This window comes from Molothrus aeneus, chromosome 5, assembly GCF_037042795.1.
Source record: "Molothrus aeneus isolate 106 chromosome 5, BPBGC_Maene_1.0, whole genome shotgun sequence".
NCBI lineage: Eukaryota > Metazoa > Chordata > Aves > Passeriformes > Icteridae > Molothrus > Molothrus aeneus.
In genome coordinates, this window is record NC_089650.1 from 63,949,113 (window position 1) to 63,969,906 (window position 20,794).

The 20,794-nt window shown below is 43.8% G+C and overlaps 1 protein-coding gene across 3 annotated transcripts in view; it reads right to left on the bottom strand.

Annotated features, from left to right (window-relative positions):
• CAMK1D (calcium/calmodulin dependent protein kinase ID) overlaps positions 1–20,794 on the bottom strand; it is a 220,382-nt gene that overhangs the window by 19,495 nt on the left and 180,093 nt on the right. For all 3 annotated transcript variants that reach the window (XM_066550996.1, XM_066550998.1, XM_066550997.1), the window contains exons 6-8: positions 13,120–13,195; positions 4,208–4,320; positions 2,404–2,482 (exon numbers count right to left, since the gene is read on the bottom strand). In XM_066550996.1, the coding sequence (XP_066407093.1) occupies positions 2,404–2,482; positions 4,208–4,320; positions 13,120–13,195 (268 nt within the window). The remainder of the gene's footprint in view (positions 1–2,403; positions 2,483–4,207; positions 4,321–13,119; positions 13,196–20,794) is intronic.

Below are 20,794 nucleotides of genomic sequence, written 5' to 3' on the forward strand. Positions count from 1 at the left end.
TGCCATTTGCACAGCAACAGTGACCCAGGGAGGCCTGTGCTCTGCTGCTGAAACAAGGAGACAAACCCAAAATCTCACTGAAGTCTGGCAAAACTCCCATTAGCCTCAGTGGAATCTGGATTTTGCTTCATGAGAACACTAGGGTTCAAAGATGCTTTTCCAGTTATGTTGCTTGTGCAGACAAGAAACAAATACCTTTTATGAGCAGCCATCAAGGGCTGTTTGCAGTGCAAACACTCTGCAAAAGCATATAATTTATGGGACCACTTCAGCCTGCTCTGATCATCCCTTCCCACTAAGCCAAGAGCTTCAGGTACCTCTGTCCTGTGATAACTCACAGAGCAGATGCTCTCTTGGCATCACTGTGGAAGGTGATGCAGCTGGGGGGGTGTGAAATCCATGCTCAGCTGAAAAGGGGCTGTGGGATGATACAAAAGCTGTGGTGGTCTCTCTCTGCTGGCTGCACATGTGCACCCCTGTCTCCAGCTGCTGCAACACCAAATGCAACCATGAGAGAGAGGAACTCAGGCCTGGAGCTGCTGGAAATTTAAACAAGCCCAGGTTGAGAGAAGGACACAGCTGATCACTGAGACAAAGCACAGAACTCTCTTCCTCCTGCACTGAAAAATCCTTCCCTCCCTTCCAGGAGAAGGAAAGGATGTCACTGCCACAGATGTAATGGCTAGAACGAGAAAAGAAACAGCAAAACCCTCACTATTTCCTGACATGAGGAATCTGGGTGGAAAATGCTCCTTGAGCAATGCTTTGGCAAAAGGAGATCCTACCACTAACTCCAAAATAACATCTGGGTGAGCAGCCGTGATTATCCAAAAAGGCATTTATCACTACAGGATCCAAAGCCTCCAAAAATAAAAAAAATCATTGCCCAGCTCTGCAGAGAGGTCCATAACTGCAGTGTCCATGTTACAGGGAGCTCTCCAGAGCAAGGAGGAATGAGGCATGGAGTGTTGCTCATGAGCACTCTGGGGAGGACAGGAGCAGGTCTGAAGCCATCCATAGCTTTGGAAACCTCCGTGCTTTTCCTTTTTGTCCTGTAATCCCCTGGCACGCACTGTCCCTGTGTCAAAGGGAGGTGGATTCAGGGTGTGGAGTGCCAACATGGTGAATATTTTCAGCCTCCCTTCTGCAGTGCCACTTGCATGTCTGACATTTCAAAGGCTGACCCTGAGCTGTGCTGTGTCAGAACTTGAAATCTTGAAAAGGGACCACTGGATGGCAAAGTCAGCCTGGCAGAAGAAGACCCCCGGCCACAGAAATGGGGAAAAAAACCTTTTTTGGGGGGTTGTTTTTAAATGGAAAATTGGATTCTGTGGAAAACAGTACGAATTATGTAGCAGCCTGTGAGTTTCCATTGGCCCTTGGCCATGACATGCAAAAGAAAAAAAAAAAAACCAAAACCACACACAAAAAAGGAATGAAAACACTTTTTATCATTTTGTTCCTTTCAGAGGGCCCAGAAGCTGTGTGTGTTACAAGTGCCACGTTTCTTTGTTGCACTCCAGCCACCAACACACATGTAGCAGGGCCAGAAGCTGGATGCTTACATTTTGTGTATCTTGGATGTAAGGCTTTGGAAAATCTGTCTCTGAGTTGTACAAATGGTCACCTCACTCCCTGCTGGGAGTTGCATTCTCATTGTTTATTCTGTATTCCTAATACTGACTTGTTTAATTTCCCAAGGCTCAGGTCAGTATCATTTAGAACCAGTTTGGGATTTTTTTTTTAATCTCACAAAATTGGGATTTCGTGTCTCAAATTTCCTTTTTGTCACACAGACAATGCAAAAGGAAGTGGCATTTGGGGCAATTCTGACAGTATAGAACCAGAGTGTAATGCACACCTGGGGTGAAAATATCATGCCATTACCTCTTTTCTGTTGCAGCTATTATAACAACAAAAATAATACCTCACCTTGCTTATATAATATTCCCTACCCTAAAAGAGTTAGATCCAGAGCCCATGTGTGGGTGCAGCTGGTAGTGTGGGATGCTGCTCTCAGTCACTCAGGGCTGGTCAGAAGTACATGAGTCACCCTTGTTCCAGCTACACAGACCTTGGGAAATGTTGATGAAGTCACTCATATGCAAAGGCATCATTTGACTTAAAGCCCTTTAATCATTTTGGCACATCCCACTGCTGCACTACAGACAACATACATAATTCAGCATTTCACTAATCCTACACAGGTTGGTGCATGAGATTAAAGTCCATTACAGTTTTCCAGGAAAATCTGGAGGACAAGGGCAGGGCTTGTAAGAATAAAAGCTCAGAGTTATGTAGTAGAGGTCAGTACAATGTGTGACAGAAAAGCCACTTCCATGCAGGAATGTGAAAAGGTGTCCTGTGTCCTGAGGGTTTCTCAGAGCACTGGGTGCTGCTTACCAAGGGTGCCGTGCTGCTTGCTCACAGGTGTATCTTTTATTGGGGTCCTTCTCCATCAAATTCCGAATGAAGTCTTTAGCTGCAAAAAAAAAAAAAGAAAAAAGAGAAAATCATTGAAAGCAATAGAGTTGATGCCCAGTTCTGGTGCCACATTCAACAGCACTGATCAGGCTACCAAGAGCCATCTGGCCACAGGACAAGAAAACAGCCCTGGGTCATTTGTCATTTATTAGTGCAGATAGAACCGAGGTGACTTAGGACCAAACCCAAGCTATTCAGGGTACCAGATAAAAGCTGAAGGCATCTACTCCTGCAGGTACATTTAGGAGTGGGATGGATAATTCAGAGTCAGCAGAGTACAACTCTGGGTCTCTGGTCAGCCACATGCTGCATCATCTTCGTGGTCTGAATGTGGCCACATGCACTGGATGTGCTGGTCAGCCCAGGGGAGAGGGAGGAGGTCAGATGCCACAGCAAGAGGAGCTTCACATTGCTCATCCCAAGCACATGGGCAGCTGTGAGGACATGTTGCCCATTTAGGAGGAATTCAGCAAGGCACATGGACTCCCTGGAGCAGGAGGCAGTGTGTTTTTCATCGACACCACAATGGAAGGAACGGAGGTTGCAGCGTGGCGTGCGTCCAGCAGCTTCAGGACAGGGCAGCTGAAGGAGCCACAGCAAAGCCAAATATGGCAGGAAAATCTTTGTGCTGATTTAGGTGATGGACTTTCCCCCATGAGACAGAAGGGTCTGCCAGCAGACCTTCATATTTTCTCTGAAAATCCTTATTTGTTTAAAAAAACTTCTCATCACATATACTTTTGAGCAATCTATCATAATGATATCTGGACTGCAGATGTAAGCAGCATAAAATGTTGCTCTCTGTGTGGAGATAAGAGAATATATAATCATCTTTATAATAAAAACACTCAATTTTTATCTCCCTTGCCTCAATCAGTAGCACCAATAAATCAGAAAACTGTATTTATAGGGATATTTTTACATGATGGAATATTCCTTGAATTCATTTCTTCTTCTGCATGAGGTAGCAGATGTTTCCCTGGGTTGAACAGAGCAAGGACACTGAGCTTGGGTGACCTCTTGGAGACTAAACAGTGTGTCAGGGACACATGCAGGTGCAAGGCTGAATGTCCCCTGCTGTCACCCCTGGACACAGACCCATGCTGGAGCCAGAAGGCCTTGGAACATCTGCCTGTAACACATTTGGGGTATCTGCCCCTCTGCCAGGCTGCTGGAGCAGGGGCAGGTGGGTACTAAGGGTTAAATGTCCTCTGCAGTGGATGGGGAACATCCACCCACATGGACAGTCCTTCCAGTTTCTGGATCTGCTCACCTGCCTTCTTTGCAAGCCATTAATTTCTTGGTTTTTTTGCTGCACAGACTGAGGACTTGCTTTGGAGCTGCAGTGAAGTGTCAGCAACAGAGCCAAACTCATTTGCCACCTTATTATTAATGGCACATTAACAATCTGCTTTTCATTAGGACACAATGAAGAAATTAAGCTGCTTTTTTCTTCTTGGGACAGTCTTCTGCCATCTTTATCTGCTGTTTGAGCCATGTTTTAGTGCTTTGTGTGTGACTGACAGACCTAATTTGCTGCAGAAACAAACTCCCATGACTATCTGAGCCAAAAGAAATGCAGATTCCCACTGGTGTTCAGTCAAAAGGATCTCTGCACATGATGGAGGGTGCATTCCATGCCCAGGGGGGATGCATGCAGTAGGCACAGGTGCCTGCATGGCATGGTTGTTGCATTTCAATGTAAAGAGCAGTAGCTACTTACCAGACTCTGAGATGTCATCCCAGTATGGAGAGTCAAACTCATACTCTGCCTTAAGGATCTGCTCAAAGAGCTTGGAGTCGTTTTCATCATAGAAAGGGGGATATCCACAGAGCCTGATGGAGAGCAGGAAAAGAGAGAGGTGACCACTGGAGCCATCTCTGCCCAGAAGGGAAGAAGGAGGGAGGGAGAAGAAGGAGGAACTCTCACTTAAGGCTTGCCCAAGTAAGTTTTCAAGTTTCTTCAGGGACATGTAAAGCACTTCTGGAGATTGGCACTGCCCTGGACAAAGCAGAATTCTGCCTGGAAGCCTGGTGCTGTTGATCCCTCAGATATCCTGGCCTCTCTCTGCATGCTTTTGAGTGTTTAACCAGAGGAATGGTTTTATTGCACAGACATGACCCGTGCCATCCTCTCCTGCACAAGTGCTAAGAGGAGATTTCATGAGCTAAACCCTTCATCCACAGAGCATCAGTCCCTCCAACCCCCCAGCACATGCACAAGTCCTGGTGCAGAGCAGGGCAAGGAGCCCTGCAGAGCTTTCAGGCAGAGGGCACAATGCACCTGCAGGATGTGCTGGGCTCTGTGTCCCCAGGCACAGTGAGGAGGATGCACAGGAGCCCATGCACCTCTGCAGCAGAGCTTGCAAGGGCTGCACATGGCCCTGCTGCTGCTGCAGACACAGGGACAGCCTCTCCCTTTCTCACTCCTGAAAGTGATTTTGCTGACCACATCCAATTGCCTGCCTTGCCTGAGGCTGACAACAGTCCTGTCCTGGTTCTCAGTGTTTATAGTCAGACTGCTCAGAAAACCGAGCCCAAACAAAACAAGGAAAAAAACCCCAAAAAAACAAAAAAAACCCAAGCAGGACATCGAGCATTATTTGCCTAGTCTGAGCTAATCCATTCAGGGTGCACCCTCCCAGTGCTGCAGAGCAGGACAGCCTCAATGCTGAGGCAGGGCTGGATGTGGGAGAAGCACATCTAGCACTGCAGGAAGCAAGTGCAGTGATGAAACTCGTGTGTCAGAGATCCCTACACCCAGCTGGTGCTGCAGGCAGGATTCTGTCCCACTCTGCACAGACATGCCAGCAGAGACAGCCCTTCTTCAAGTTTTAACACCAATGTTGCAAAGTGCCAGATTTACCTCTGAGGCTGGCCCAAGGTTTTAGCAAACCCATCCTGCTCACAGTTAAACAGCCCTTCCTGCCTCTCTGTAGAGATGATACATTTTTTTCCTCTTATCACTGGTCTGTGGTCTAAATAATTCTTCCACATACTTTGCTGGTATTGAAATGATATTTTTCCTACAGTTTTTTTTAAACTCTGAGTCAATCAACCTCAATAAAGCATTTAGTTGGAGAGAGCATTACAAACAGACTGTAGATCTAGCTCAGAAACAGCAGCAGAGCAAGGGGGGGAAACTGCAAGAAATGAATACTTGAGTTATTTATAACCCAAAAGCAGCTGGCTGCCCTGGAGGTTATTTGAACCAACTCAACACTTGAGGGTGAAAGGAGCAATGTTTTGTTAGCTCTGAGGAGCCAGTGTGCTTGATAAATAATTTAAATACTGAGATGTTGATCTGCGTCACAGCCACGCTGACCCGGGAGAACTCCACTGACATTTGCAGCATGATGATGAACCCACTGTGGCTCAGCTGAACCAGAAATCTCTCTCTTTATCTCAGAGAGATGAGCCAGTCCTCATCTGGGTCCATGAGTGCCATTATCAAAGCAGGAAGATCACCTCCTGCCAGACAAGTGTCTATGTTCAGAGCAGGGCTCTGCACCTACTCAATGGGCACCTGCTGGTGCCTGGGGCTGGGTGCTCCTGCTGGAAACCCCGTGGTGCAGGTGGTGTATGAGAAGGGTCCCTAAAAACAATAAATTTAGCAAATGCCAAAAAGCCACTATGTACACAGACAGCTGAGGAAAAACATCTGGGGGCTTAATGAAGAGACTCGATCCACAATCAGTGTCCAGCTCTACTGGTATCTGTGGAGAGCTTATAAATTACTTGTTTTAGTGTAATAATTATCAGTGCTCACATCCCACAGTCTTGGGGTGGGATGCACATGAACTGACTTTCTCCTTCCTCCTCTTTCGTCACAACCCTCAAGATTTTGGGGGGTTGAAAAATCTTTACTGGGGTGCCTTACTGAGGAGAGATGATGGAGCTGACAACACCAGCGCTGCAACTGGCAGGATGAGCACTGGGGTAGAGATAGCCAGGTTGGAGAAAAAGAAAAAAAAGAAAAAAAAAAAGAAAAGAGAAAAAAAAGAAAAATAAAAAAAAAAAAGGAAAAAAGAAAAAAAGAAAAAAATTAAAAAGAATAAAAAAGAAAAAAGAAAAAAGGAAAAAAGAAAACGGAAAAAAGAAAGAAGAAAAAAGAGCCCCTTGAAGCCATTGCTCTGTCCCCTCCTCCCTGTGACACTCAGGGGGCTGCATTTAAGGAGCCTGACAGCCCTTCATTAATTTCTTGCCTTCCTCAGCATTTTCCTCAGACAAGCCCAAAGTGCTCTGATAAAGCATTTGAAGGCAAGCAGACAGTGCTGTGCATGCTGAGGCACTGGCAGGCTGCTCTCTGGAGAGAGAAATAACTCTCCTCAAATGTGCACTGTACTAATTACCTTGGCAGAGGTACAAGAGCACAAGTTAGGACTGCTGTGATTTATGCACACTTGTGGCAGCAAAAGGCAGGAGTGAACTGCTAAGCAGCACAGAGCTGGAGGGCAACAATCCTACAAAGGGGGAGCACAGAGATATGAGTCCCAGCAAGAACCCCAGCCCTTCCAGAGCCTTTCAGATTATGGAGGAAATGAAAATCTTCTTGCATGGCTGGAGTATGTACAGGGTTGGGGAATCAGCCTCTGTGTCCAGGAAGTCACTGCAGCCCCTGTTGATGCACAAGGAGAGAAAGGGTCATGCAGGAGGGCACCAGGACTGCCAGGAGCTGGGCACAGGGCAGAAAAGAGCCTCTTTTGGCACAGCTTTGCCCTTGCTAGGAAGAGGCTGAGAAGGATTCATTGCTACTACAGGTCATGGGCAGGGAGATCCCCCCCAGTCAGCCCTCACCTGAGAGCTGAGTGAGCCCAGGGGCTGATCCTGGCTTGGCCAGGGATGGGATGAGCCTCCTGCACAGGGGGATGCAAGGATGTTCCCCTGGGAGGCAAATCAGTGAGGACCTACACCAGAAAGCAGGTGAGAAGGGAGCAAGCCCTGTAGGCCACAGGAGGTGGAATGTGGGAGGGGAACACTGGGACACCCTGATGGGTTGAGAGCCAAAATACAAATATTTTATGTACAGCCTTGCTGTCCTTTCCCTTAAAAACAGAGCTTAGGAAGACATGGAAGTCACTTAAGGTTTAACATTATTGGCTTTGCAGAAGGGATGGGAAAGCCCCAGCAAATCAGCCTATCTGGCAGTTTATGGCTGGAGGAAATCTTGCTGGAATTCCAGCAACTGGGCCACTTTCCAAAGTCCATAATGAGTTTTTTGGTTAATTCTTACAGAATCAAAATCCCACCGACTTCATTTCCATCTGCTGGGACATTTCTGTGTGAATAAAATGACCTCACTATCAGAGGTTCTGCTGCTTTTCTTCAGATATGCAGAAATGCAAAAATAACCCCTCTGTCTTCAATGTGAAAAACTCCCAGCATTATCCTGGGGGAGTTTCAGGCAGCTATTTGTTGCCATCATTTTCTTGCAGTTTCACCAAATAAAAGGTTTTCAGAATTATTTAACAACCTTATCACATAAGCAACAGATTTTTCCCTAAACTCCTATTCCCAGTCTTGCCTTAAAAATAATGGGATGCAGATAAGAAGAACACAGGTGGATGTACAAGAGAAAGATATTGCTAGAAGTAATTTCTAAAAGTGATCCTGAGAGCACAAGAGGAATAGCAGGAACATCTTTCTCCAGGCAGAGAAAGCAACCCCTTGCAGATCCTATTTCATATTGGGGGTGATACTAAAGGCTAAAGAACTCATTCACATGGTCAGTGTCCAGTCTGTAACACAAGAGGCCCCAGGGTTAGTTTTACAGACAATTTTCCAGTTAGAACAAAGAATTCAGTAGCTGCTCAAAGACCTGAGATGAATGGTGTGGGAAGTCATCCAAGTGCTATTTATAGGGATAAACACATGTATTTCTTCTGTATATTTTGGGAACAGTCCCTCATATTGGCTGACACTGGTGCCCTCACAAAGCTGTGGACAAGGACATCTCAGCAGAGGGGATCACACACAAATTAAGAAGCAAGCAATGAGGAATGATTATTTGGGGCTGTTTTCCCAATGTTAGCTGAGTTTTCTTGAGCAACCCAAAATGCCTGTGTCCTCTGCCACCCTGTTTCTCCTTCCAGTGCTGAGCAAGTAAGTTATTCCTCACTTTTTTGCTTAGGCTTACATGTGATGCAAAGCAGGAAAGATGACTGACCACCTTTTCCCAATGGATGACTCCTAGGTGATGGTGGAAACTTCTTTTGGCACAATATACTTTGTCCCTGGTTAATCCTTCCATACAAACAGCACTGATGGTTCATGCACATCTACTTGAGAATCAAAAGCAGCTCAGCAGCAAACTGTGAAAGTTTGATCCAAGATTTATCTCCAGATAGGTAATTGTTTACAAAGAATAACAAACCAGTAACTCTCTGTCCAAACAGTGCATGGAAACAGAAGAAAATTCAAGGTAAAATGTGTTTGACCTATTGCAGAAGACTATGAATAACCAGGGGCTGAGGCAGAGCATTCTGTGCCCCCAGGTTCTTTTCCAGCTTCAAAACATGATTTTCTATTTTTGCATAAATTAACCTAATCTTCTCTGTATAAGGTATGCATGTGATCAGTATTTTCCCCAAGCTTTTGTAATCCCTTATCTGACCCAGAAAGGCCCGAAATCCAGCTGCTGGGAATCCAGTGAAGTCTCTTGCTCTTCTTATGCTTTATATTTTAAAGCTGGACACATGATCAAAACTATCTTGAGATAAGTGGAAGGCCGAGCTCAACAGTGAGGCTGTTTCAAATTGAGAAATACTGCAACTGGAGTAACAGGAAATTTCAGGCTCTAAAATTAGTTTTTGTGAATAATGACTTCTCATGCAAAACAGGTTTTGATAAAAACTCCACTGGTGCAGCCTGTGCAATCTGGCTGTCATTAAGGAGAAGCACTGGAGACTGGCACTGAAACAGAATTATTCTGTCCCAAGACATCCTTGCAGATCACGGAAACAAATATTTCTCTACAGCATCAGTGCCTCAGAAACAGTTTGTTCTTCCAGTGTCATGAACTGAGGGCTCTCAAGTGAGACTGAGCTCGGGTCTGGAGGCACTCAAACCACTTGTAGTAATATTAGCTCAAAGCATCTTTAATTTATGCCTGATTCTGCGCTGGTTTCCTTTGAGTTTCCATCTTCTTAAATGACAACAGTCTGTCCAGAGTGGCAGTGAGGATCTGTGGGAGAGGTGAGGAGATGAAGCAGGACGTTGTGCTTGGATTGCCATATGTAAAAATGCATCTCCAGCTGGTTTAGGCACGTGCAAGTGGCTCCAGCTGTGCTGATTGTGGAGCTGGAATATGGCATATCTGAATGGGTGCAGCCACACTTTGGAGCTGATAGCTCCTGCTCAGGGCAGGTTTAACTCCCAGCATTTCACCAGGTCCTTGTGCTGCTGGTCCTTGTGGCATCTCAGTGCCATGTCACTCTGGGAGCCACTGCTGAGGCCACAAACCTGCCTGTTAAACTCGTGCCCATCACTGGCTGTACCAGACACCCCACCAGGGATAATTCCCTCCAGCTTAGGGAAGGACTCCCCTCTCCCCTCTCTTTCTACTGTATTCCAGACATTCACTTTCTTAAGACACCACATCTGCAGCTTCTGGCTATTCCTGGAAGCAAGGATGAGATCCAGACCAAGGCTAGGACACGTGAGGTGTGGGCTGGGTTTCTCAGATCACATTGCACTCAGCAGAGATGGAGTCAAGGGAGGCTGGAGAGTGATGTAAATGTGCCACAAAGCAGATGAACTCACACTATGGGAGCAGGGTGTGAGCCAGTCACCTCAGCATGAGCATCTGGGGCTGTTTGACATGGCCCATGACCCAGCTTGGATCCTTGCCTCTCCAGATGGAAGGGGTCTGCAATGTGTTACATTTTCCAAACCCATGTGGCTGCCCTGGATCCCCCAGCATGGCACTAACTGTGCAAGTTTAGGCAACTGAACAGCCCACCCTGGTGAAATGGCCTCTTGCATCCACTCAGGCTGGGCTGGGGTGCCCAGTGACCCGGGAGTGCACAGAGCCCCTGATGCCATGGGCTGTGGGGGGCTAACCAAAGGGAGCCCAGGAGTGCTGCTGACTGCTACAGGAGCTGGAGGATGTGGCTTACTCATTGAAAGAGCTGGTTTGGTCTCAGACCCAATCCCACCCAAGCTGTAACAATCTGGCAAAGACATTAACAGGCTCCTTCTACAGCAATGTGTTATTGCCACTTATTTGGGCTGTACAAAATACAAATCAAGACCTTATTACCTGAAGCACAGAAACCCTGAAAAGGTTTCCTTGTCCTACAAACAGGAATTCATAGAGGCTCATTCTTACTGAGATGATTTAAGCCTTCTGGGCTGGGAATTCCCTGTGCAGTGAATAGGGAATTTAAATTTGCCCAACAAGCTGAGCACATGCTGATTTGGAAAACAGAGCAGGAAACAGAGCTGAACCTTACAGAAAGAGCAGCCTTGCTTAGGAGGGGGGAAAGATTATGGAGGAGATTAAAATCTTCCACCTGTTGAAGCAGTGCTCATGAAGTGGGTGTGGAGGACACATTGCCTAGCACTGTCTCACCCCTATTGCCCAGCAACAAGTGAAATAAGAGCACAGGTCTGCCTTTGGTGCATGAGCCATGGGCACATGGGACTGACAACCTGGAGGGAAGCAGAGCCAGGTTTATCTCCAGGCAGCCACATGCAACAGCTCCCAGCCCTCCCCTGGGCTGCAGATGGACACATATTTTCATGGTGGATATAAACTGAATAAACTGAACCCAGACAGCAGCCGAGCCTGGATGTGAGGCAGAGTAATGCTATCTCCCACCTGCATCCTCCTTTTCCCACTCTCTGAAACTGGTACTCTGTTAAGTCCTAAAAGAGCATCAGAAAAGGCTCCAACCATGTTCTGCCATGGCTGGCAAGGACTGACAATGTCAAAAATCCCAACCCTTAGGACTTCCATGATCAGGTTTGCTTGTGAAAAAAGGAAACTTTGAGTCAGCACACACCATCCTCATCTAAAAGAGCACTAAGGAATGGTTTGTGAAGCAGCCTTCAAGGTATTTTGGCATGTCTGTTCTCTTCCTCACTGCTGTAGTAGGTCCCAGTGGGCTTTGAACCAAAGTCAGAATCAACAATGTTGATTTTTGCTTTGTTTAGCAAAAGCTTTTTGCATCCTGCTATTGATGCCTGCTCCAAGAGAAATCCATTCCCACGTAAGTTTTGTACTCAACAAGTTTTCAAAATAGACAGTCATAAAACTAAAGTTTTCAGACAGGATTTTGGTTTAAATAAACACATGTGAAATAAACCAAGCTGCCTTCCTATTCTATTTAATATAAAGCCTCCTTGTTTTGGGGAGCATATACATTATGCAATGTAATGCAAATGTAAAGAATGAACATTGTACAGAGTGGATAGCACAGCAATGAGGTATGTCCTGGCAAAAATAGTTCTACAGCAGCATCAAAAAGTTATTCATGTTGACAAGCCATGAAATGTCTGCATAAGGAAGAAGGGAACAAAGTAGGAATGCTTTAATGCTGTGCCTTATTGGAGCTGCTTTTTCCTTCAGTCTTGTATAACAGTGGTGAGAGTTGTGTAAAAGGGAAAAGTAAAAAAAAATAAAGCAGTGGTAATGCTGTCAGGAAAAGACATTCGTTTCTGTAGCAGCTCAGTGGACACAGCCAGATTAGTTTCTTCTCAAAGCCAATCTGAACAGAGAACAACAATAACTTCAATAATGTCACAACCTGGACAAGCCCACATTACTGCACACAGTGTAGTCCTGGTGGGACCAAGGATTTTGACAGCTGAAGGGTACTAGTCCATATCCTACCACTTTTGCTCAAATTTCAGCCTTTATGCAGCTGGGAGGTTGTCAGGACCCAGGACATTCCTCTGGCTGCCCTGGGTAATTTGAGACCCTGGCAGGGGGCTCAGAGACCTTGGCATGGAGTCAAAGACACCTGTGCCTTCGATTTTAGTCCATGGAAAAAATTGCCAACTTTGTGTGAAGATTTACAAGCCACAAGAGTTTGAATAGAATGACAGTGAATTTGTCACAGGGTGAAAAAGTAGAATTTTGGGGACTTAGAATGGGGGCTCAAGAGGCAAGATGGAGGAATCTAGGCATGTCCTGTCCTTCTTCTGCTTCTTCTTGTCCTCCATCTTCTGTGATGGTAACACTTTTTGATTGGTTTAAAATAGAAATAGACTGTCTAACATAGGTAATAAGTATTGGAAAATTATTGTAAATAAAATACACATAGTTCTTAGTATAAAAAGCTAACACCTCCTCAAGGGCAGTCACTGTGCCACAACCCAACCTGCTGGACAGATCTCAGCAGGTCAGAGAAAGCATGTAATGAATAAGAAAAAATTAACAACCTTGAAAAGCAAAACCAACAAATCTCAACTTTTTCTTTGGTTGCGAGGCTGGGAAAAAAGACTTTCTAATACCTCAGAAGTCATCTCAACCACAGAAACCTGAGAGAAGGTGTCCAGGGTAGATGCTCCCCTGCATCACAAGTGTCAGGGGTGGGTTATTTTGCCCCAGGCTGAGCAGGTAACTCCGTGGTGGGAGAGCAAGCTGCAGGTCCCAAAGGTGCCAGCCCTGGGGACTCCAGAGGTACTCACAGGATGTAGGCGATGACCCCAATGGACCAGCAGTCCACGGCTTTGCTGTAGGGCTTCTGGGCCAGCACTTCAGGAGCTGAAAATAAAAAGCCAAACAAGCATGTGTTATAAGGCCAGACATTTGAATATGGTCAAAAGGTACGACTCTGAAACTTGGAGACCCCCAGGACCTTGTTTTGCTCTCCACATATAACCCTTGTGTCGCCATGATATTTTCTGAAAAATCCCTTTGCCAGGATTTTTCTCCTGAGAAGCCTCAAATGAAAAGAAAAACAATAATTATCTGCGGCTGTGGAATGCAACAGGTGCGTCTTTGATTGGTCCATGATGGTTGTTTCTAATTAATGGCCAATCACAGTCAGCTGGCTCAGACTCTCTGAGAGTCACGAGCTTTTGTTATCATTCCATTCCTTTCTATTCCTTGCTAGCCCTCTGATGAAATCCTTTCTTCTATTCTTGTAGTATAGTTTTAATATATAATTTTCTTTTAATATAATATATATCATAAAATAGCAAATCAGCCTTCTGAAACATGGAGTCAAGATTCTCATCTCTTCCCTCGTCCTGGGACCCCTGTGAACACCACCACACCCTTGTGTTTGCAAATGTGTCCTGAGGTTTTTGAAGGTCATATCCTCACGAGAAAGGACGACTCTGAAAGTAGAGCAAATTCACAATTTTTTTTTTTTGTCTCCAGGCACAGAAAACAAAACAAAGCACAGAAAGGTGCGTGAGAGGCAGAGGGCCATCACCTCCCTGTTTAGGAGGAAAATGAGGCCGAGCTTTGTACGGGTGCAGAGATGCAGATTCTCCCTGACAGCATCACAGCTCTGCTCTGCCAGAGAGGGCAGCTCCAGAAAGGGCAGTGAGTCAGGGAGGAGATGAGCTACATCTGCAGGAGAGGAAGGAGAGCAGCCACCACTTCTTCCAGCAGCTGCCTTCAAAAGCCTGCTGGGTGTCAGAGTCAGAGGGAGCCATTTGTCCTTCTGCCTCTGGGAACACAGACACCTCCAGAGGGAGAAATGAAAAGCTGCAGGAATTGGACATGTGCACAAAGGAACTGAGCCTCCTGCCTCCATACAACCACCATTGTCTGAATTTTGCTAGAAGCAAGAGCCTGGGAATTTATTTAAACTCTCTGTGGATCTGCTTTACTATCTTATACTACTGAGACTTAAAAAGGTGCATTTTTTGTTTGGGTCCCTGTTGAGACCTTGCAGTGTAAATGCTTAAACCTAAATTTTAAAACCCTGTGGCCCTAATCTTTTTCATGTAAAGAAGCTTTTGCCTTTTTCAAAGCAAAACGTCCACAATAATGCAAGAAATCACTAATTGTGGCACTCCTAAAGCAGACTTGCCATACTGGGTTTTAAAAAGTACAGTATTTCCTTTTAGTAATTTGGAGTTCAAATGCTGGAAAAAAGTAATGAAGCGACAAATCCCAACAAAAATATTTCTTGGGAGTCACACCTTCCTCTGCTGGGAGTCTCACCAGCTCCAAAGCAATTAGTTACTTGAAGAAGAGCAAAAAACAAATTGTGACACACAGAGATACATTAAAACTTGAGCCTCACATTTAGTAGCTACCTATCCTCTGCTGTACTGGTAGGACTCTTCAAAGACTTATCTTCTTAATTCAGAGAAGCCAACAAAAAAAAAGCCAAGGTCAATACTGCTACCAAGGTATGGAATAAGAGGAGATAATGAGAATAAAAAAAGATGTTCTGGTGCTTTGGCATGAGGGCTCACAGAGGGGACTGGAGGAAGAGAGTGCACAAGGCAGATGAGGGGATCTGCATTTCCACAAGCAGAACAATGATGGAAACGGGTTAAATTTCACCAGAGACATGTTGCAGAACTGAAGAAAATTCAGGGGAATGTAGGTAAAATTATAGGTGGCAACCATGTTATGAAGACTCTTGAAAACTGGGATTTGTCCCAGTCTGCAGCACAGGTTAAATACTACCCCAATTTTCAAGTCATTCAGCAAATTGGGACCACTGTATGTGAACTGGAAACTGGGACAACTGCATAAGAAATGAGAGTTTCCTGTTTTGTTCCATCCCTTGTAATCAAATTTTGTGACAAAATATGAGAACAAAGGGAGATAACGTTCTCCTGTCTTTATGTGCTTAGATGTCTTCCAAATCTTCAGTCCTTCCATATTCCCAGTATTTTATTCACATTCTCCTCTGCCTTTGACTGTCTGTGCCTGCTTACATAACTTTCAAGACTGGTAAACATTACACATTTCATAGCTCCTAAAGAAAATATTATGCAAATGTCTGCTGAGCACCAGTGAGTTCCTGACATTATACAGATATGCCACATTAACATAACAGAAAACAATTCTGAGATGAGGGGATGTGAACTATATAAAGATTTTCCCTCTTAAAACATCAAAGCTGTGCTGGGGCATTTCTCTCTGTTTTGAAGGAGTGAAGAGCACCGATAGTTATTGCTGTGGATGGCAGCTCTGAAAGAGGTAAGAACAATACAGGGTAAGCATTAACAAAGAAAGGTAGGAGGTTTAAATACTTCTTTTAAGGCCAAATGGCTGGTTTTGATTTTTGTTCCAATAAGTAGACAGGAACAGGAGGACACAGCTCAGCATCGTCTGTCTCTGATGTACGGAAAAACGGAAATATTTAATGAGCTGAAAAACAAGTCCTCAGTGCCAAGAGGCAAAAGCAGGAGACACAACGAAGAAAATCCAGGAGCTGACAGCACTAAAGGATCAACACAGACGGCTGGGGAGACAAAACAGCAGAAAGGAGAAGGGGAAAGCCAAATCTCCCATTTCTGGAGATGGGGAGATGCCAGCTGAGCACAGCTTCCACTATCACACATCCCCAGGGAATCACTGGGCTCAAAACATAAACAGTGGTCACCTGTTGTATGCAGGGAGCCCCCAGTGCTGGGAATAATGTGCTCTGACTGCATAATTCAGAATGCTGAACAATTGCTTTATATATACACACTATACAATATATAACATATAATACAATATTAAAAAAAATAAATATATATTATATAAATATAATAATAAAAACATATACAATAATAAAATAATATAATATATAATACATATAATATGTATACATATATATAATATGTAATATATAATAAATATAATAAAATAAATTAAAATATAATATATATAAAAATATATATACTATATATAATACTATATTACATTAATACTATACTATAACTATACTAAAGAGATACTACACTATACTAAAGAAAAACCCATGACTGTCTGAGACAGGACACAGCTTGGACTCAGCTGGCCAAAGAAACAAAACAATCCTCAGCAGAATCCAATTGACAAATCACTTTGGGTAAACAATCTCCATAACACATTCCAGGGAAACAATGGAGCAAACCTGGGCCCTTCCTTCACATCCAGGAAGGCATTTCAGGCTGAATCAGCATTGCCACAATGCCAGGTACAAGGGGGAGGCTCATTCCACCTTCAGGTACATAAAGGTGTGTGTGCTTCCCCAGATGATCCTGCTGTCTTACAGTTGGCTTTTTTTTTTTTTTTTTTTGGTTATGTTTTGCTTTTAATAAGAGAACAAATTCAAAGGCTTGTTTCAAATGGAGGTTTTAAGAAAAGGTGCAGACCAGAACATTTGGAACCCTTTCAGAACACTATGCCATTACCATTACCCTCAGAGAGCACAGCTATGCTAATAAACCCCCTAAAAATGCAGCTGCTGGATGCCAAAACCTGCGATCCATGTTCCTGCAAAGAGCTCAGGTGATGGGGATTGCTCTGATATTTAAGCCTGTTGTTCACACTGTACAAGTCATGAGGGTGCCTGTTCTTTATAACAGCCTGTACTGCACACAAAGGGCCAACCCAGCCCCTCTCCTGAAGCCAAAGCCTACAAAGTACCCTCCTCACAGTGCCAACAGGCTGAGGTGCACATGAAGCAGCTTCACCCCAAGAGCTGAGCTCTTCTTCCACTGAATCCTGGGGTGAACACAACTTCTTTCCATTCTTTCACACATTTCTCCAGTGCTCATCTTGTTCTGGTCAGCCAAGACTCTGAAGTTTGAGGCTTTTTCAGAAGGAGAGCAGGGTTTCAGTGCAGTATTGCTGACTTTCTGTGCTCCTGTCATTCTTATTTCATGTTGCTGAGTCAGATTTAGATATCTGCCATGGGTAATAATGCAGTTTTTGCTGAGCAGAGGGTAACACAAGTCTTTGTCAGGATTTGGCAACAGAGCTGAGAAATTGCCCTATCATGTGCTTCTGCCTGAGCAAACCCTGTTCAGAGTGATTCCCATGCTTTGTTTTTACTTAATTACTCATGATACTGCCTAAAGGCTCCTGAAGTAGTTAATGGCTAATAAGGATATTCTGAAGGCTTATTGAATAGTTTCCAACCTTTGACTCAAAGGATACCAAATAAGTCAAAATTCAACATGATAATCTATTCCTTAATTAAATGCTGTGGTCTTGCACAGGGCTAAGAGGAACAGGTGGCTTTGGTGAGATCTGAAACTACTGGATTTATGGCAGAGCAGAGATGAAAGCTGTGAAATGACCTTTCATAAAAGCACTACAGAAAATGAAAACAGGGAGTGAGGTGGAGTATACCAGGACCAGCCACTTATCCAAAATCCAGCCCAATTTGTATGGCAGGGAAGTACAAGAAAATTTTACTTGAAGAGGATTGGGACTCAGAGCAAGAATTTTAAATCTCAGTAGGATTAACATATTAGTCAGCCACAAACACAGCTCATAATTCAGTGTTTCTGCAAAATGAGAGCAGATTGCCTCAGACAGGCTTTCTAACATTTTTTTAATAACAAGCATCTTGAAAGTAAGTTCCATCTGCAGAAATAAGCAAAGCTTTTGAGGGACTACCTCACATGGAAAGTCACTCAGCAAGACCTCCCAAACATCCAAAATCTCTTCAGAAGAATTTGCTCAGCGATTGGAGTCACCTCCTGGTGGGTGCCCAGCTTGACACACCTCAGGGATGGCTCATTTTCAGGCAGGTTTGAACAGCTCCTACCCCAAGACTGAGTTATTATATAAGGCCAAGAGCTGACAGCCCAAATCTATGATGTTTAAAATTATAAATCACTAATGGCTTCTTGGGATCTTGCCCATAATCACACACATCACTCAGGGTTTTGAAAACACCACTTCTTCTCCACATTGGACAATGGGTTCATGTGAAAAATGTATATTTTATGATTGGCTTTTTGCAAATATTAAAATGAATATTATCTGTGTTGTGTTAGAAAGTTATGCTGTATTAATTCTCTTAAATAGTGTGTTAAATATAGTTTTAGGTTATAACAAAATGTTAAAATAGAAACTATGATATGTAGGATACTTTTTTTAAAGAAAGGACTCGCAGTGAGATAGCAGACACAGGACACCTGAATCTTTCAGAGAAAAAGAATTTATTGCTCTCTTATCAGGAGAAATGAACTTCTTCCCACCTCAAAGGTGCTGTCAGGATTCAGAGGAAGAAGCTGACACTGACCAGACAGAATCCTGTGTTTGAATGGAATTTATGCATCATGGATGAAGTGTATGAATATTCAACAGGCTATTGCTTTTAAGGGTTAATCACACCTTTGTTAACAGATGTCCTTTTTCAGGCTTATTTTGCCCAGAAAAAGGTACCTGGATGTCCGTAATTCTTTGTCTCTATTGTCTCACATTGTCCTTATTCAAATTGTCAAAATTATTATTACTCTAATTGTATTACTATTTTTATAATCATTTTATTACTATGAAACTTTTAAAATTTTAGAAACAAGTGATTGGCGTTTTTCACAGTTCAGAACCAAGCAGGTCACTCCTCACACCTCATTTGGAGTGAAATGAGCCACACAAGGCTCACCTTGCCTCGTCTTTCCCAATTCAGCTGCCATCTAAAAGTTGGGTGTCTAGTCCCAGCTCATCAGACTAGTCAGTTCATCAGTCTAGTCTCAGCTCATCAGAAAGAATCCCAGACTCTTTCCATAAGAAATGGGGATAAGAATGGTAAGCAATAAGAAAATGCAAGACCTTCTTAGTAGAGGCTGTGCTGTCAGATCCCCTTTTCAGTAAGCAAATATTTAGACTGGCCTCTTAATAAAAGTGGCTCAGATAATTGGGTTAAATTATCTTAACCATCAGTTTTTCATCACAGGGCCAAAATCTCTGACAAAACTCCCGAAAAAATAAGAACTCAGAACTCTTGACAGTAATTTAATCTGTAAGGCAGAGCTTTAAAAGCTGAAATCCTAATGCCCCATTGGCCATGCACATTTCAGATACAGTCCAATTTGAAAAGTGATATTTTGATTTTCAGAAAGAAAACTGATATTTGTTAAGGGATTTAATTATAATTACACCCTTCCTTATTCAATAAATTTCCAGACCACATAAACAGGCATTTAATGTCATAGATACTACTGTTCTTTGCAGATGAAACTATGAAAAGTTGAGATAAAAAATGAAGCACACGGAGTTGAAAGTATATCCTGATCAAGGAAATTAGACAGAAATGACAGGGGGTTGCAGACTTGCAAATACTTGGGTAGCAGACAGGAGTTAAGATCAGGTCTGCTTCTGAGTCAGAAGCTTGTCCAGCACTTTGCTAAGTGGGATCTGAGTGGACCCATTTCTGGAGATGAAGTATAAATTGTAGCAGATGCCAATGACTTCTTAACAGAGCCCTGGGTGCCTTTGACATGTCATATGTGCCTGAACATCTTCCAGCAATTTAAAAGCAAAGCGGTTAAACTGATAAAAATGATCAGTTCTGGTAAGATCTTAGAAAATCTTAGGGTGTTCTGCCTATCTCTGAAGAAAAGCACCAGGAAATGAGTTTTAAGTGATAGATCTCTGACTGCTACTTAACCTGAGGTAAAATATAATTGGAAAGAAAAGGCAAAACACGAAAGGAGGTGGCAGACAGGGCACTTGATGGGCTGGGGCTGTGGCATTTGTCTGCCCCAGCCAGGCTGAGGAGTTTTATCCATGCTGTGCCAGTAGGAGGAATAACTTCCATTGATTTGAGGGCACTTGGCAGGTGCTGCAAGCTGGAAGACATGAAAGCTTTTGGATGTGGGCAAGTTGCAGATCACCTATGCAGAAGCCACAACATCAGGTGTAATACTCAAGGACAACCATTGCAGGTGTCACCACAGTGACCAGCAACAAAAACCTTTTGAGCTTGGAAATGTTGTCTGAGCAACCTGTCACATTTAAAAAAAATAAATGTACAGCACCAAAGAGGAGCTGAATCTTGTGCAGAAAGAAAAAAAAAAAAGAAAAAAAGAAATAGAACAAATATTTAAAGCTGTTTTCTTTGTGAAGGAGGGGGAAAAGCCCTGTCAGCACTTCAGAAATAAGTGGCCATGACCTCTTGAACCAGGATGAGTAAATCCTGTGTTCAGCAAGGTAACAACAAGCCTGGAGGCACTTGTGCAGCCATCAGAGGCCAGACCATGGGTAATGAGAGCTCTCAAACATCTCTCAAAGCACTACAGCTCCTGTCACAGGCTCCAAGGGCTTCCTCTCCAAAATAGCAAGTTTTGTCATGTAAATAGCAATGATGAGAGGCTGCATGAGATCACTCAGAGACCAAGCAGAGTCACTCCCTCATTTTCACCAGCACTTCAGCAAACATCATCTCAGCTTGCCTGTGCCTTG